The sequence below is a fragment of the Gopherus flavomarginatus genome, chromosome 7, assembly GCF_025201925.1.
Source record: "Gopherus flavomarginatus isolate rGopFla2 chromosome 7, rGopFla2.mat.asm, whole genome shotgun sequence".
Lineage (NCBI taxonomy): Eukaryota > Metazoa > Chordata > Testudines > Testudinidae > Gopherus > Gopherus flavomarginatus.
This window is the reverse complement of record NC_066623.1, coordinates 96,874,134-96,892,191: the sequence shown is the minus strand read 5'-3', so window position 1 is coordinate 96,892,191 and position 18,058 is coordinate 96,874,134. Positions and strand designations below refer to the sequence as shown.

General features: G+C 39.9%; 2 protein-coding genes across 2 annotated transcripts in view; both read left to right on the top strand.

Annotated features, from left to right (window-relative positions):
- Positions 1-6,102, top strand: part of LOC127055713 (interleukin-23 receptor-like) — a 45,449-nt gene extending 39,347 nt beyond the window's left edge. The window contains exons 12-13 of the mRNA XM_050962924.1: positions 4,320-4,419; positions 5,864-6,102. Coding sequence (XP_050818881.1) covers positions 4,320-4,419; position 5,864 — 101 coding nt within the window. The 3' untranslated portion in view covers positions 5,865-6,102. The remainder of the gene's footprint in view (positions 1-4,319; positions 4,420-5,863) is intronic.
- Positions 6,103-8,804: 2,702 nt separating this feature from the next.
- On the top strand, positions 8,805-10,287 carry LOC127056020 (interleukin-23 receptor-like; the record flags this gene model as incomplete). The annotated part of the gene is made up of 2 exons (XM_050963661.1): positions 8,805-8,921; positions 9,649-10,287. Coding segments are annotated over 2 exons (756 nt in total), but the record flags the coding sequence as incomplete, so codon positions are not given.
- Positions 10,288-18,058: the final 7,771 nt, after the last annotated feature.

Sequence of the window (18,058 nt, the reverse complement as noted above, 5' to 3'; positions counted from 1 at the left end):
CCAGTCCAGGGGGCTCTGCATTTTAAGTTAATTTTAAATAAAGCTTCTTAAACATTTTAAAAACATTATTTACTTTACATATAATAGTTTAGTTATATACTATAGAGACTTATAGAAAGAGACCTTCTAAAAACGTTAAAATGTATTACTGGCATGTGAAAACTTAAATTAGAGTGAATAAATGAAGACTCAGCACACCACTTCTGAAAGGTTGCCGACCCCTGGTATAGAGTGTTATTGGTACAGCTGAGTTAATATATTCAGAGGAGTTAAGGCTAGAAAGGACCATCTAGTATGTTGTATGACCTTCTGCATTACACAGGCCATAGACTATCATCTGATAATTCCTGCATCAAGCCCATATCTTCTGGTTGAACTAGAACATATCAATATTTATATTGTGATTTTAAGCCACATATGTGAAATCAAATATGTGCTAGTCATGAGAAATACAACTTAATAACTGAGCTGATGATTTCTGCACTTGCTGCAGCTATTGAATATTTAAGTCTGTGTTCCCCTGTAGAGTAATCCAAGGTGACAAAGGCATGGGTGACATATATTATATATATTAGGGAAAAATAGCATATTACATATATAAATGACTGGGGTAAATGATATATGTTATGCACAACCCCAGTTATCCAAGAGACTTTTTGTAATTACTCTAAAGCACTTTGCTAAATGAGTTTGTCTCTGTTAACAGTTGATTTAGGAAGCTCATAAATACGTAAAAACTATTTCAAGTCCACTGGGAAAATAGGTAATATAGACGTGAGTCACACTGGGGCAAAAACAAGTGAATAGTTTTTCTTCTTCTTTTGTGAATTAGTCACATTCCCACCTTTGATTATAAACCATAATGTCAGCTTGAATGTCAGGTCAGATCTGCAACTCATACCAAGACAATTGTATGAAATAGCTCGACAGTTGACACAGCAGTGATATTGTGACATATACATTTCATCTCATATAAACAGTTGTGGAGAGGGTCCAGAGATGAAGAAGAAATCAGGTACAGTCTCTGAGTTTGGCAGTCTTCCTTTTTTGTCAATGTCTTGGTTAGACAAGACATTTTAAAAAGGAAATGTTAACTATTGGCACTAGAGCCAGTTGAATAGCAGAAAAGGTGATTTGTGAGTATTTTTATGAAAAGAGGAGGAATACTGTGCAGGTGGGTGCACACCAGAGGTGCCCCTTTGTGATCAGGCTCAGGCATAGCAGGATCACTTCTTTTGCACTTCCACTAGTAATAGAGGCTTCAGCCATGAGGTGGTCTGCCCCTTTCAAACTCTGGCCAGGCTACACTTTTCTATCTACCTCTTGGGGATGGTAGGGAAACCCAAGCCTGCCCTCTCCTCTGGGTTCAGATCCAGGACCCAAAAGGTAGGCAGCTAAGTTCTGTGCCTGAAAGTGCCATATTGCTGACTCCTGGATTGCTTCCTTACCAGTTCCCTGTTTCCCAACAGGTAAAGCAATAAACATCAAATAACTGAAATCAAAGATAAAGCCTCAGACCTCCTGAGTGTGGTAAGGCTCTCCACTATGGGTTTAGCGAAGTCTCTACAACCAGAGCCTTCCCAGGAGCTCCAAGCAGATCAATTCATCTCCACTGTCTACCTTCCTTCTGAGCTGGCCTATTCCCCTTTTAAGCTCCTCCTCCAAGCCATGAATGCTTTGCTGATGCGGCAGGGTAGGGCTTCTAGGGCTCAGAGCAACAGCTTAACGCCTTCCTTATCAGTGTGGAGTTTGAATAAACCATCATAAGTATTCTGTTCTGTTCTATATTGGTTCTCATACTGCCATACTCAACAGAATAGAATACTCATTTCTCCTCACTTGCTGTAAGAGTTTGTGTGTGTCGGGTCCCATTATTTGTTGTTTGAAAATATTTGGACAACCATTGGTTTATTCATGAAAACGTTTGTGAATCCCAAATGTTTCACCTGAGCTCATCTGAAACAGTAAGTTAATGGGCCTGATTAGGGAATTACTGGGTGAAATTCTACGGCCAGAGGTCAGACTAGATGCTCATAATGGTCCCTTCTGGCCTTAACATGTATCAAGCTATGAAAATTCATTCCAGACCGCATTATTTGCTATTCCTATAATTAATTCATTATTCCCAAGTTTAAGAGTATTTAGTTATCCAATCAGGGAACAAAAACAATGCCATATGCCTTTGGTGACCAATCACACATACCATGAATCACAAGTAGTCAAAGACATAGTTGAAAGAAATACTTTGTGGAAATTAGTTTGCATAAACTCTGATGAATGCTTACAAAAACCAAATATATTCTTAGAAATCAGGACTGGGTCATGAACAGAACAAAGGGCCAAAGTTACCAGATAAACTATTTGCAATAACAGATTCAACTAGCTCCAAGTAACATCCATGGTGCAGGTATATTGTTATAATTTGCAATTTCCACCTGAGCCACATGATGGCAGCATTCCATGTAGAATATAGTAATTCTGTCTCAACTCACTAATATTGGCTAAATATATTTTAATATATAGATCAATACATTTCTCATTTCACACCCACAACTTCCTCCCTCCCCATAATTCTTCAGTGTTAACAAATGATATATTGTGAAAATCATCATACAATAGCAAGTCATCCTGACAAAATTTAACTTCATATAATGGACTTTTCACATAGGCCAACAAATTACAGCAGGTGAAGGTCATGTCATTAACCCAAATAGAGCACAGATCTAAAAATAACCATAATTCTTTAACTGGAGCTCAATCACATGGCAAAATTGATTTTGCGCTAGATATGGTCATTATTATTATTACTAACTATATTGTAGCAGTGCCTAGAACAACAGGGGAACCAGAGAACCAAGTAAATTATACGGTGCATGGACTGGAATTGTCCACAGTGATGACTCATTTGTATGCAATCAGTATTTAAAATGGTATTTCATATCCTGAGAATCAAACAGATGTTCGGAATTCAATACATCTTGGAATGATGTTTATCATTAGCAGTTCTTGAAATCCAGTACATATTCATGTGTAAACCTACAATATATTTTTCCTTTATAAAAAAAATATTGCATTACTCTACAGCAATGGCTCAAAGCTCAATGTCATTCAACTCTACTTCTTACAACATTTTATTGTAAGACTTAGTGTAATGATATTGTTCTGTTGTAAGATAATATAAGATGTAGAGTTTTGAACCTTTATCCTTTAAAAAAAAATCAGTAAATTATATATGTAAACTCTTCATTGTTAGCTTTAAAAAGTCCTTCAAAATAAAGTATCAGTGTTGGACTTGCTTGCCTGAACTGCCAGGTCTAGGGGCACAGAGTTTGAATGTAACTTTTAAAAACATAATGAGAAGCATAGAGTGGAACTTCGAAAATTAAAGAAAGAAGTTTTCCGTGAAATCAAAGATACCTCCTATTGCTGAGGAAAATAGAGATACCAAGGGAATTGCAACAGTGAAACAAGCTACTAACTTTGTTCAGTATAAATGTGCTTCCCTTCATGGAAGCTACTCACAATCACTGGCTATCGCTCTGCATCCAGCCAGCCAAAATGAATGGTATCAAAAGGAATTCAAAAGAAATTCAGGCAAGTCTTCACATTCTTCTTTTCAGACATTTAGGTTGCAGGGAGAAATGATTGAGTGGGTGGAGAGTTCTCCATTTCCTGGGAGTCCAGATTATGGAGGCCTAAAATAGATATATAGATAGATATAGATATGGGTCTCCGGGGCTGTAAATAGGGTTATTTTTAAATGTGTTACAGTTTGTCATACTGGTCTGTGGTCCTGGCCATCAAAATCCACACTCTTTGGAGAAAAGCTAATGAAATCTCTCTGTTGGAAACCCCTCACAGCAGAGTGACATAGGGATTTTTCTCTTTTACCATTTAAAAATTATACAAAGAGGCTCATTAGACAAGGATGCTTGGCAACTGCTCTACTGGCAGGCAGCACTGGCAAGAGAAATCTCAAGCATCCACCCAGTTAGGAGTGGGGGAGCTGAAAAGGGTAAGTATGGGCATTCTGCACTTGTGTCTAAATTCCAGATAGGTCTACAAAAATCCATATTGAATTGCTTGGACACCAAGGCAAATAGATGCCAACAGCTGCCTTGGGGCTTGAGTGAAATAGCTCTATTATTTTCCCCTCAGTAAAGACATGGGCAAAATGTTCAAAAAGCACCTAAGTGTCTTGGGTGCCTAAATGCCATTTGGAACAGATTTAGGCACTTCATACCCAATTTTTAAAGGACGCATATTCTGTAAGGTTGTCACCACAACACTGTTTTCTCTCCCTCATTAAATTATTTCAGGGAAAAGGTTCCCAAACACAAGCATTGATACTGGTCCTGTAATCATCACCACAGCTACAGGGGAGATTTCCTATGGTAAGAAGATAGTATTTCAGACTTGGTAAGCAAGAGTTTCTACTTGACCAGAAGTGGGTGGTTTCTGCTTTACTATGTGCTACAGATAGTATCTCGGAGACTGTGGGAGAGGGGAGGGCAGTTTAGTGATGTGATAACAGAGAAGTGAAAAGTTAGTAACGCTTGGTTTGTTACTGGAGACATGGCCCAGCCAAAAACACACCCTTTCACCAGTTTAGGAAAGTTGCATCCCTATAAAGCAAACAACACGTTGGTTAGTCTAGGGCATACTACTAATACACCTCTACCCCGATATAACACTGTCCTTGTGAGCCAAAAAATCTTACTGTGTTATAGGTGAAACCGCGTCACATCAAACTTGCTTTGATATGCCGGAGTGCTCAGCCCCGCCTCCCTGGAGCACTGCTTTACCGCGATATATCTGAATTCATGTTATATCGGGTCGCATTGTATCAGGGTAGAGATGTAGATTCTATATACTGTGCTATTGCAACAATTATGCTTTAGGTCTTTTTGTTTTGTTAAGACCTTTAAAATTAAATGTATGTGATAACAGCTAGGATATGAGAAACTAAGACAAAAAATAAGATAGCATTTCCTGATCATACAGATAGGCATATTGGCTAAGCTCTTTTGACTCCACAATTTGAGCCAAAGGCTTGTTCATTTCTCATGTAACACTAACCTCAGTTACTTTTCTGGTTTCTTGTCATCAATAAAGGTACTTCTGTGTTGCTTGTTCAGAGTCAGGCAACCAAAACCAAACAAAAGATCAATTTAAAAGCAGTGTACACATTTGCTCTTATGTGTAGCTAATTGTTAAACACAATGGCCATATTTCTCAGAAGTGCTTGCCTGGAAACTCCCTTCCACAGCTAGCTTCTCACAGCCAGATCACAGCAGCAAATGTACAGAAGTATGCTGTGTAAAGCGTGCTGCTCCTCTAGCTCCTGGTCCTACACTCACTGAAGACAGTGATTTCTTGGGGTGCCCAGGGAATGTACGATTAGGACAACAGTGCCCATTCATCTCCCTTGCTTTATCATTTTTAAACAAATGGGCTGAATCAAGCACAAAATATTCTATTTTGCATATTTCACCCCAGATTTTCAACTGGTGTAAATCAGCATCGCTCCATTGACTTTAGTGGAGCAATGCTGATATATGTCAGCTGAGCAACAGGCCCCACAACATTTCTTAAAGTAAGAAAGATTTCTTCAGCCTTTCTAAGCTTCATTTTTGGAAAAATGTTTGTCCTCTCACCAGGCCGCTGGTTTACAAACTAATGCCCCAATCCTACAAACCCTAATGCACATTAATAAACTTTATGCATGTTAATAATCCCATTGAGTTCAATGGGTCTACTCACACACGTATGTACATGTTTTCAGGTTTGGGGCCTAGAAAAAAAAATCTTCCCTAAGATATAAGCTATTTGATTAATTCTCTCTTTTTCCCTCTCTTTTCAGATAATGATGGAGACATTTTTTGGGGAATAGGCACTGGTGCGATCATACTATCAATTGTTTTCTTAACTCTGATATTTAAAAAATCACTTAGAAAAAGGTACTGCTTTCTTTTCCTTCCCCTGCCCTTAGTCTCCTGAATATGGATCTCTCTCAGAAAACCCTAGAATTATAGAAATTGATCCAGTTTTGTACAGCCCCGTTATCCAGAGCAACTTTTCCCATTTATAATCGTATGTTGCCAAAAGATGTCCTAGATTTTTTCATTTTTTTTTTAAAACACAATAAGGTAGATAATCACAACACAAAATAATATGACCGTTCCTCTGTAAAGCCCATATTTAGAGAACAAGGGGTATTTCATAGTATAGACAGATGAGAAAAAAAAAAAAAAGCTTAACCTAAACCCAAATTAAGTTTAGTCTATGTTGGCATATATTTGATCTTTTAAAACTTTATTGCTAAGGCATAAATGGAAATAACATAATAGCAGCCATACTGGGTCAGACCAAAGGTCCATCGAGCCCAGTATCCTGTCATCTGACAGTGGCCAATGGTAGGTGCCCCAAAGGGAATGAACAGACAGGTTATCATCAAGTGATCCATGCCCTGTCACTCAATCCCAGCTTCTGGCAAACAGAGGTTAGGGACACCATTCCTGCCCATCCTGGCTAACAGCCATTGATGGACCTATCTTCCATGAATCTATCTAGCTCCCTTTTGAACCTCGTTATAGTATTGGCCTTCACAACACCCTCTGGCAAGGAGTTCCAGAGGTAGACAGTGCGTTGCATGAAAAAATACTTTCTTGTGTTTGTTTAAAACCTGCTACCTATTAATTTCATTTGGTGGCCCCTTGTTCTTGTATTATGAGAAGGAGTAAATAGCAACACTTCATGAGTGGTATAGAGCAAGTAAATAAGGATTTTATAGACCTCTATCATATTCCCCCTTAATTGCCTCTTTTCCAAGCTAAAAGTCCCAGTCTTTTTAAACTCTCCTCATATGGAAGCTGTTCTATACCCCTAATCATTTTTGTTGCCCTTTTCTGAACCTTTTCCAATTCCAGTATATCTTTTGTGAGATGTGGCAGCCACACCTGCATGCAGTATTCAAGGTGTGGGCATACCATGGATTGATAGAGAGGCAATATGATATTTTCTGTCTTATCTATCCCTTTATTGATGATTCCCAAATTCTGTTCTATTTAAATTACTGCTTAAACAGAACTTGCCTATCAAAATCCCACATTAGGATATTTAGAAACAGGAAGAGATCATAGGAGAGGGGCAGCAGAAAGAAAAATCAGTCAGAACAGTTAAAATATTTTACAATGACTTCCTGACATCCATTTTACCAGTGATACAGTATCAAATGTATTGTATCCCCTGCTCCTTCCTTCTGAACCATGGACTTCACAGAACAATTGGCATGTTATTTGTGAATTACCTCAATATTTGAATCTTGTGCTTCACTAAGATATTGATATTTAGGAATTCATCCACTGCTGCATCAAACACACCTGTACAGGAAACTTGAATGAAATGCTGTGGTTCTTGGGCAAGCAGACTCCTGTGGCATAGACACCAAAATGACTGATTGAAGATTTTCCTAATGTGGATTAACCTGCATATGGAGATAACCTGCATGATCCAAAGGATGTCACTAACACAAAATAGGCTTAAGAGAAATATGCGGACAGATGATGTTAAGGGGTTCATAGAATATCAGGTTTGGAAGAGACCTCAGGAAGTCATCTAGTCCAACCTCCTGCTCAAAGCAGGACCAATCCCCAACTAAATCTGGTTCTCTGAACCAGACACAGAATCAGAATGAGGTTTCATCTATTCTGCCATTGATGCACCTGATAAATAAAAGCATTTAATTGAAACCAGAGACTCCCTACTCCCTCAGGAACACTACCACATACTAAGATCAATGGAAGTTTGGCTCACTTGAAGTTTCTTGTAAGTAATTTTCTTTTGTGTAGGTTACAGAGCAGCTTTGATTGTAAGAAAGTCAAGTTCAACACCACAGTTTTTCTGACCATGTGCCTGAGCCAATCTCAACAGATCAGGAAATATATGCATCCTCTTCCTCTTAACATATGCTGTTTTTTCCAGTTTGACAGCTGGAAACATTGTAAATTTAAACCTATACATTTTGCACGAGGGATTGGGCCAAACTAAAATGGCTTCTATTGTTTCTGATTCATGAAAGCACCATCAGCCTTGGAGGCTACACAGCTGCAAAGGCTGAATCTGAGGATACTACATCCTCAGTAGTAGCCATCTAGCATTAGACCAGAGTAAGTATTATGCAATTTCCAGGGCCTGTCCCCTTCCCAGGGGTGAAGCCAGACTCAACCTACCCCATCCCTCAGGCTCAGTCAGTCTGTTAGCATTGAACTGATTCATAATATTAGAAATGTGTAGGATTCAAGCTATAGACTCTGGGCTCAATCCCGCAAGTAATCTGCAAATGGCGCTCTCCGTGGTTTCCCTAGGAATTCTACATATGGAAGGCTTTCAGGACTCACTTGTGTGCATCTACCAAGCTACTTTCATGTTCCTAAAGAGCCCTGTTCAGCATTTACCTTTCTCTGACTTCTATGGGAACTCGATCTGAGAAAAGGGAGCTCAATTGGGCACTTAAATTGAAATCAAGGGAAATTTGCCAGGAGGTTTCAACACTATTTTTACAGTAAAAATGGGATTCAATTTTCAAAGACATTCTGAGAATTCACAGCACGCCATATTTATATCACATTCCTGTAAGTAAAATGAGCCTTTAGTACTCCTAGGGTAAATGTCACCCTTTGGCAGAGGGCAAATGCAAGACCTATATGCCACTGAAGTGAGACATAAGTTGTGCATAAGTCTCATATTGCCACTCTGTCCAGAGGCAATTTTACCCTGTTAAGTGACTAATATAATACACTAACTTTTTCCTTATTTTATTTTATGTAAGAGTTAGCAGAGCACTTGCATCATTGACACCAAAATGGCTGACTGAAGATTTTCCTAATGTGGAAAACAGCAGTGTGGTAAAGTCATTCCAGGTAACTACTCAAAACAACATCGCAGTTCTTTTCATTTTTCTATATAGATCAAATTTAACTCCACATGCAAAAAGTCATGACAAATAAATGCAGCCCAAAGTGAGAGAAATCTTCTCTCTCTGACAGATATGCTCTGGTTCAAACAGGAATTAATTCAGGGAAGTACTATGGTCTGTGTTAAAAGGTGGTCAGATTAGTTTATGACAATAATCCCTTCTGGCTTTGGAATCTATGAATCTATCTGGAACAGGTTATGCTGTGGTTATGGGTCATGGCTCACCATGATTCCACAGCAAGCACAGTGACATTCTGGAGCGGCTCTGGAAATCAGATTGCAAGCTTTTTGGGGGCAGGAACCGTCGTCATCTGTGTGTGCGTGTACAGTGCCTAGCACCATCAGGTCTGACCTGGTTGAGATCTGGAGACTCTACTGCAGCCTAAGTATTAAATAATAGTGCTACAATCAGGACTGGCCCTGAAGTGTGTTGAAAAATATTCAGGCACACTCACCTGTTCCCTTTCCTCCTCCCCTCTATTTTCCTTTGCAGAAGGTGGTTAAATGATGGTGTAACATGCTAACAAAGAGACCAAAAGGGAGAACATGAAGGATAGGTGAAATGAGTAGGATTTTGAATTTTCATTCCAGTCTCTTTCTTAGGAAACAGCAGTGACACTTCTACCATTTACAAAATATTGTCTATTTGTTAATTTTATTTTATTTTTTCAGGAAAAAAGTGAGTTAATGAGTTGCAATTCCAACCAGTTGTTCTTGGATAATGATGATCCAGTTGTTACGGAAGTACTAGAGACATCACTGCAGGAGGAGTGCAAGACCACAGACACCAAAAAGGGAAACAGAAAAGTGGCCACTGAGCATATGGCCATCTCCCAAAACTCACTGTTTGTCAGCACTCTAGTCACTGAGCAGAACAATGGCTACAAGCCCCAGGTTTCCAACAGAAGCCCACTGGGAAACATATCTAGTAATACTTACGAAGCACAGTCCCAAGCACTGGATCCAAACACATACCTCTCAAGCCAAGATACAAATGTTTTCTTAAAAGATTATACAAGTCCTATTACTTTCTTGTGGAATGCTGAAGGAACTGAGAGCAAAACATTTTTACTTGAGAAGATTAACCTCATTTTAAACAACAGAAGTGGACAGAGCAACACTTTCAGTACAACAGATGAGGAACCTAATACACTTTTGGAAAACCAATGGAAAAGTCCGCCATCCACTGAAAATGTTCAAGAGCAGACGTTAGTTCCAGAAGAGTTGGTCTCTTGCTTAGGAGCTGTGACTGAAGGATCCATAGGTATAAAGTCCTATTTTCCACAAACTGTTGGAAAACTATTTCAATAGAAATAATTGTAATAAAGAAATAATACTATTTTATGGCCGTGATACATCTCTCTCTCTGAATTTTCAAGGATCAGAACTGAAAACCTAATTCAAAATCTGAAGTTCATTTTCTTAAATTGAATCAAAAGACTTTCAGATGAGATAAAATGCTTTGGGTCCTTAAGTCACTAATCATTTGTAGTCATTAAATTCTCTTGGCTTTTCAGAAGAGTAAGTATATAAATCAGGTGCCCTAGATGAATTTAGGGGATTATATCCTGCCTGCTTCAATACTCCTTGCAGCTCTAACTGGATATAGAATTCTTCTCCTATCCTAAATCTTAAGTCATTCTCTTGTTAAATAGTTGCAATAGATATGTTTCACTACAGAGCTCATTGTATTTTAGTGAAGGATAAAATTATTCCTATATGTATTAGCTGAAGTTTGTAAAATATCTTGGGATCCTTAGGGATTTAAAGGCACTACATTTAAGATTATTTTTATATATATTGTATAATAAAAGCCTGGAGGCTGAAAACACAAAATCTTTTCCATACAACTGAAAATGGATATTTAATTGTCACTTCCATCCTGTAATAAGAATAGAAGAACTACCCTTCAGCACACCTTGCCCTGCCCAGTTGATTTAAAACATCTTTCTAGACTTGCCACAAAACAACTCCTTCATACTAAGTTAATGGGAACAATGTTACTGATTTACCACCATCACCTCCCCTCCGCACCCCCGCCAACTTCTCACTTCCTCATCAATTATTTTCTTTTAGTCCAGTATCAGTGTTCTGAGTGACCTGCAACATGGCAATGAGAACGTGCATTAGGTATGTTGCAGGGAATACAGTTTTGTTGAAATCAAGATAATGAAAAGCCAGGCCTCTCTTTTCCGATATGTACCTATGAGGATGGCCTGGACTGCTATCATGGAAAATTCAGCCTGTGCATTTAGAGGTATCACACAGTTTTCCCTAGGCATTCTGAAACTTTAAATGAGAAAGGGTTGTATCATTGTGTTTAATATTTTTATTGCATATGGCGAGTCAAAACTTTTCAAAAAGCTAACTAATTGGCATGTGTTTTAGAGACCTAGATATGACAGTAAAGGGAGTTTAAATAAATTCTTTAAAAGAGTAATTCCACAGAACTTCAAATAATTTCGTAATTAATAGAAAATGTCAAATTTTTATATCAAACTGTCAGCAGCCCATTCAAAAACTGACTTGGAAACGTTTGCTTTCCTAATAGTTTCTTTCACTGACAGCTCTTTGGCACAGGATAGGGCCAGCTCCAGGCACCAGCGCAGCAAGCAGGTGCTTGGGGCGGCCAATGGAAAGGGGCGGCACATCAAGGTCTTCGGCAACTGCGGGTCCCTCAGTCCCTCTCTTCCTCTGGAGCTGCTGCTGAAGCGCCACTGAAGAGGAAGAGAGGGAGTGAAGGACTCACCGCCGAAGACTGGAGCAGCATGAATGAGCTGCCGCTGAAGTGCCGCTGACCAGCTTTTTTTTTTTCTTCCCCCCCTTCACCGCTTGGGGCGGCAAAAAAGCTGAAGACGGCCCTGCAAAGGGACCTTCATTTGGTTCTGTGTTTCTAGAGCACCTCGCACAATGGGGTCCTGCTCCATGACTAGAGCTCCTAGGAGCTATTGCAATACAAATAATAGAATAATATTTTAACACCTGTAATTAAAATAAAAGTCTTTGTTAAGCACCAGGTATGGACCTACAAACATCATCCAATATTTAAATACACTGCTGGCTTCTCATTGTTATATTAAGGTTTTTAGCCATCCAGCTACTCACATCCTAAACCATCCTGCTACAAACATGTTACTTGTGAGATGGGGTTGTTTTAAAACATTATCCTGAGGCCTGGCCTACACTACAAAGTTATGTTGATGACAGCCGCCTTGCATCAACCAATTCATGCATGTGTCTACACTCAAATTTGTCTCCCACTGACATAAGTGCCCCATTCTGGTGATGCAGTAACAGGACCTCCCTGGACAGCCTCGAGTCCTGGTTGATGTACTGAGGTTGATGCAGAGTGAGTGTAGACGTTGCATGATCTACGTCAACCCTACTAATCCTCTAGCAGTGTTTCTCAACCTTTTTGCAGTGGTGCTGGAAAATAATTTTTAATAGTGGGGGTGATGAAAGCCAGCCTCCTTGCCCCTGTCCACTCCCCTTCCCCCAGAGCTGGGGCCGGGGAGCAAGGCTATGTCTCTGGGAAGGGGGGACTCAGACATGGGTAAGGGGGCCGAGGTTGAGGCCACAGCTAGTGGTGGGCGTGGGGTCAGCAGCCAGGACCCTGTGTAAAACTGAACTTTCAGCTCATGCTGCTCTACTGGCTGATTTCCATGCAACATAGTTTTCTTTGTGTGATACTGAACTCTCATGTGATGGTATTCGGCCTTTCAACTTCCTCCAACCTCTGTGGATGCTCCATACTGATTGATCAGAGAGAACTGATGCATTTGCAGCACTTTTGTTCAAAATGAAGCAGGGTGCACAGTACAGAGATTGGTTATGCTGGAGTACGGAAAAACAATCTCTTGTGCAGGTCTCACCAGTTGGAAGAGTTTTTGTCAGCAGACAAGTAGGGAAAGCATGAGTATCAGCATCTCATGGAATGTTACTTAGAATTTCAAAACAACTAACCTGAAGAAAAGATTGCACTTGGGCAGCATTGCTTGTCAATAATTCCACAGTCAACCTTGCAGTACTCATGAATTGCTCTTGCTGCGTAAGATCTACATCTTCCTGTTGCTGTGAGTTTCTTGATCGTACAAGGATCTTCTGCTGCATCTGTTACTGTTGGCACATCTCCTTCTTGACTACTGTCCTCATGTTCAGGTATTGGCATTGAAAGATCACCTGTTGCAGTTGCGGAGTTTTCATTATCTGTAGCATTGTTAGTTGGGTAAGGCGTGTTTTCCAGTGGCTTTGAGCTCTTAGCTGCTGCTTCACTCACTTGTTTTCACCAGCTCCTGCTTCACTTTCAAATCTCCTCTTCATAGTGATCTCTCTGGTCAATATGTAGCCTATTCACACTTGAAATATTCTGCTGTAAATAAGTAGTTTATCTACACTTGAAATCTTCTACTGTAAACATGTACACAAATGCTGAAAAGACCTAAAATGAAGAAATACTAATTAAGACCACAAAAGGAAACAATCAGACAGGTTATTATCCTTATCATTGAATCAAAACTCAAGCACGCAAGGTATAATATAACAGGCTGAGCTGAAGACAAAGGGATGGCATATATATAGTAACACAGACACGGATACAGACAGAGAGATAATGTGCAAAAATTTCAAATGTGTGTCCTCATGAAGCTCACTGTACAAGACTGTCCTCACAAATTTTCACCTTGAATCTGGACCTATAGACTACAAAAGCCTATGATGATGGCCAAGCTACCAAGCTAGGGCTCAACCAACCCACCAGTCACCTCTTTTAGCCAGGATATGAAGATGAGACATTTTCACACATAAATAATGCCTTAGTCAACTAGATGTAAAACTATAAAGACACTAAAATATAACAATTCTCTACCTTTCAACACACACTTGATCCAGTGTCAGCCACTAGTAGTGGTTTGTTTATATAATCAGCTGATTGGAGAGGACACATTCATCACAGTCTAAGCTTGTGTCATCAGAACTGATATATTTTTATTCATGAACATTTTTAACTCTTTAATGACAAAATCTATATCATCAGTTAACAAAAAAAGCTACATCTTTTACCAAATCACATCTCTTATTTGCTTAAATTTGCAGCTCTAAGCTGAAACAGCGTGTCACATTTTGGTCTGATAGGGATGTGCATAAAAACAAGTTGCAAAACATATCAAATTCCAAAAAATTAACAAAGTGCCTAAATTTGAGGCCCCCTTTGAGCTTGAGGACCAGGCAAAATGACCCTCCTTCCCCACCCCTCCCTCATTGGCCCTGGCCCTAGGCACCTCAGGTCACTGCTCCACATTGAGCTTTTCTAATGGCCTTTTTGTTTGGCGTGTCAAACTCAGCAGACAGCCACTCCCCCACTACCTGGCACCAACTTTTCCTCCTTGGCCTCACAGATATTTCATAGGACACAGCAGGCAGCTATAACCACTGGGATATTTTTCTCACAAGAACCAATCCATAAGTACATTGAACAATCATTTTGCACCTGCTGAGCATGTAATTGAATCTTTTCTTGGTCTGTTGAGGTGACCGATGTACAGCTTCATATGCCGGGATAGCAACGGGTTGGCTGGGTCTCCCTGGATCACTAGTGGCATTTCAACATCACTAATGGTAATTGGCCAGTCAGGAAAGAATGTCTCTGGTAGCAGCTTTCTGAACAGTCCTGTGTTCTTAAAGGTGCAAGAATCATGTATCTTTCCAGACCAGTGCACAGGTGATCTGCCACAGCTTACATAAACCATAGAACAATAGCCCGTGCTGCTAATGTACTTTGTTGCAAGGTTTGTCTGATGCCAAACTAAAGATGTGCACGCCGTCTGTCACCTCACTGCAGTTTGGGAACCCCACTGTTGCAAATCCATCCACTGTAACTTGCACATTGCCAAGAGCCCTGGTTTTGTGTAGCAGGACACAATTAATAACCCAAGAAACATGACAACAGCCCCAACCATGGATTTTCCAAATTCAAAATGATTTCAGACTGACCAATAGCAGTCCAGTGTTGCAAGCTTCCAGAATGTGATCACCACTTGCATCTCAACTGTTAACACAACTATCATTCTGGTGTCCATGTGCTGGAGGACTGGCCAGTGCACACACATCCAGGAATACAGCTTTGTGTATCTGAAAATTCTGCAGCTACTGCTCATCATGATGCAATCCCACCAGTCAGTGCTTGTTTCTTGCCCAGAAGCAGCACTCCACCATCTGAAGTTTTTCCGTGAATGACACCAACATCCTTGAATTATATTTTGCTATGTTACTCAGAAATCTGTTCTTGAAGAAATCATAAGGTCCCCTGTTTCGCTGCGTCTTGCAGCTCTGATAATACTGGAGACTCGCGTGTCCTGTATTTGCAACAGTCATGACAATAGTACAGAGCTGTGTGGACTCCATGCTTCTGTCAGAGATGGCTGACACTGAATAGTACCACATGGGTTTGTGAGATATTTAAAAAAGGCATAAAAATTATGGGATATGATTTGAATGCTAGTATGAGATAGCAAAAGTTGCATGCTGGGAACTTGACCCCTAGCTCCCAGTCATCATTGTGCTTGTCAAGGTTCCTCTCCGACTCTGACCTTTAGGGTGCAGATGTGGGGACCTGCATGGACACTTCTAAGCTTAATTACTAGCTTAGATCTGGTAACACTGCCACCATTCAGAAATTTCAGTGTCTGGAACACTTCCTGTCCCCCTAAAACCGTCCCCTCCCTGGGCAGCCTTGAGAGGCTTTTTCACCAAGTTCCTAGTGAACACCGATCCAACCCCTTGGATCTTAACACAAGGAGAATTTAACCATCCCCCCCCTTTCCTCCACCAATTCCTGGTGAGTCCGGATCCAATCCCCTTGGATCTTAAAACAAGGAAAAATCAATCAGGTTCTTAAAAAAGAAAGCTTTTAATTAAAGAAAGAAAGGTAAAAATCATCTCTGTAAAATCAGGATGGAAAATACTTTACAGGGTAATCAGATTCATATAGCCCAGAGGAACCCCCTCTAGCCTTAGGTTCAAAGTTACAGCAAATGGAGGTAAAATCCTCTCAGCAAAAAGGAACATTTACAAGTTGAGAAAACAAAAATAAGACTAACACACCTTGCCTGGCTGTTACTTACAATTTTGAAACATGAGAGACTGATTCAGAAAGATTTGGAGAGCCTGGATTGACGTCTGGTCCCTCTTAGTCCCAAGAGCAAACAACCCTGAAAACAAAGAGCACAAACAAAAGACTTCCCCCCCACCAAGATTTGAAAGTATCTTGTCCCCTTATTGGTCCCCTGGTCAGGTGTCAGCCAGGTTTACTGAGCTTCTTAACCCTTTACAGGTAAAAGAGATATTAACCCTTAACTATCTGTTTATGGCAGTGCTGCTTGTTTCCACTCTACCATGCATTGCCCAAATTTCAGTGCACAGGACAACAGTGACTCGCACAATGGGACATCTATCCCTGCACCTCACTGTGAATTGACATGAGCTGTGACACTGCAAGGACCTAAGTATGCACATGCATGAGCAATATACTAACTGTGTCTGCTTTATGCCAACATAACTTGTGTCCGCTTACTTTTGTAGTGAAGACATGGCCTGAATTTCAGTTTTTTCCTCAAGATCCAGTTTCTGATATCCTTACTTGGGTTGAATAGTACCTTGCCCCATGAATAGTTGGATTGTCTTCAAATGTGCAATTCAACTTGAGTAATAGTATCAGAATCTGAACCCGAGTGATTCTATGTAAACACAAATTTTGCATGCCCTTTCCAGTACAGTTACTGCAGTTGCTTTATAATTATTACCATAAAGCAATGACACTAAAAGACTTACAGAACTGGATTCTTCTCATTTACACCAGTGCAACCTCAGTGGGGTTAATCCCAATTTACCCCAGTGGAAATGAAAACATAATTAAGCCTAATGAAGAAGTCAGTGGAGTTATAAAGTGAGTGTGATGAGAATCAGGCCCATTGCCTTCAGTGCAAGCTTTACAATTAAGGTCTGAATAAGGGCTATAGGCTTTGGCTTGCTGCTATTACACAATTTGGGGTGGGGTGGAGATCTTTAGGCTCTCTCAAGTTCTAAGATAATTTTCAGCTCTGATATTTTAGTATCTAGTTTACATTGTTTGCAAATACATGCTCAATCCAGCTCCAGTTGAAGGGCATGGCAAGACACCTGTTGATGTCAATGGAGCAAGCTTGGGTTCTGAGGTACCTAGATTACTTCCATATAATGCCCAAAAGACACTGAGAGTGACATTAGCAGCTTGTCAGGAGCCCAAGGCCCAACCTTATTTGCATATGGACTTTTTTATTTTTATTAAAAATAAAATGGTGAGAGCCAAAATCTTTGGTTGTACACCAATTTTTATGAGTACATTCATACAATTTGTTGGTTGCTTTAGTTGACTAAAGATAAAATTTTGCATAAGACCAAGCATTGTCCTCAACCTTCATAAGAGGGAGAAGGTGGGGGTCAACATAAGATGCATTTGTTCCTTTTGGTTGTATTTTGGGCACGCTTATTTTATTCATAGGAAGTACAAGCCTGTTAGGCTAGTTCTACTTAAATAGTAACCTTAGGCACATTCTTTGTATTATGTGACAAAGCAGCTTATACAGGTGTCTCTGATGTACTTGGAATCATAGAGGATACTGTATATAAATGGCTTAACTGGATACACAAACTGTAGGGCCTATCCCTCTCTCCCTGTGTAATGATGAAGATAATAATATTAAAAGGAAGTGTTACCTCTGAATGCCTACAACCAAGCTGAAATGTGAAATATTAAAAGGAAACAAATACTGGTTTTGTATGAGTGTATTAATAATCTTAAGGCTTAGATAAATTATAATATCCATACCAAGCTATCTAGAAACACGGCATTTAAATATTAATTATTACTACTATTTATTTTTCATTGTGGTGGCACCTAAGAGCCCCAGTCATGGACTGCGAACCCAATTGTGCTAGTACTCTACAGGCTTTTTTCAAATGGTGTGAGGCTCTGTAAGCTCTTCTCAAATAACTGATGACTGATCTTTCTGATTGCTTGTCCTTGGCTTTTGAGCTGAGATAGTTGTGG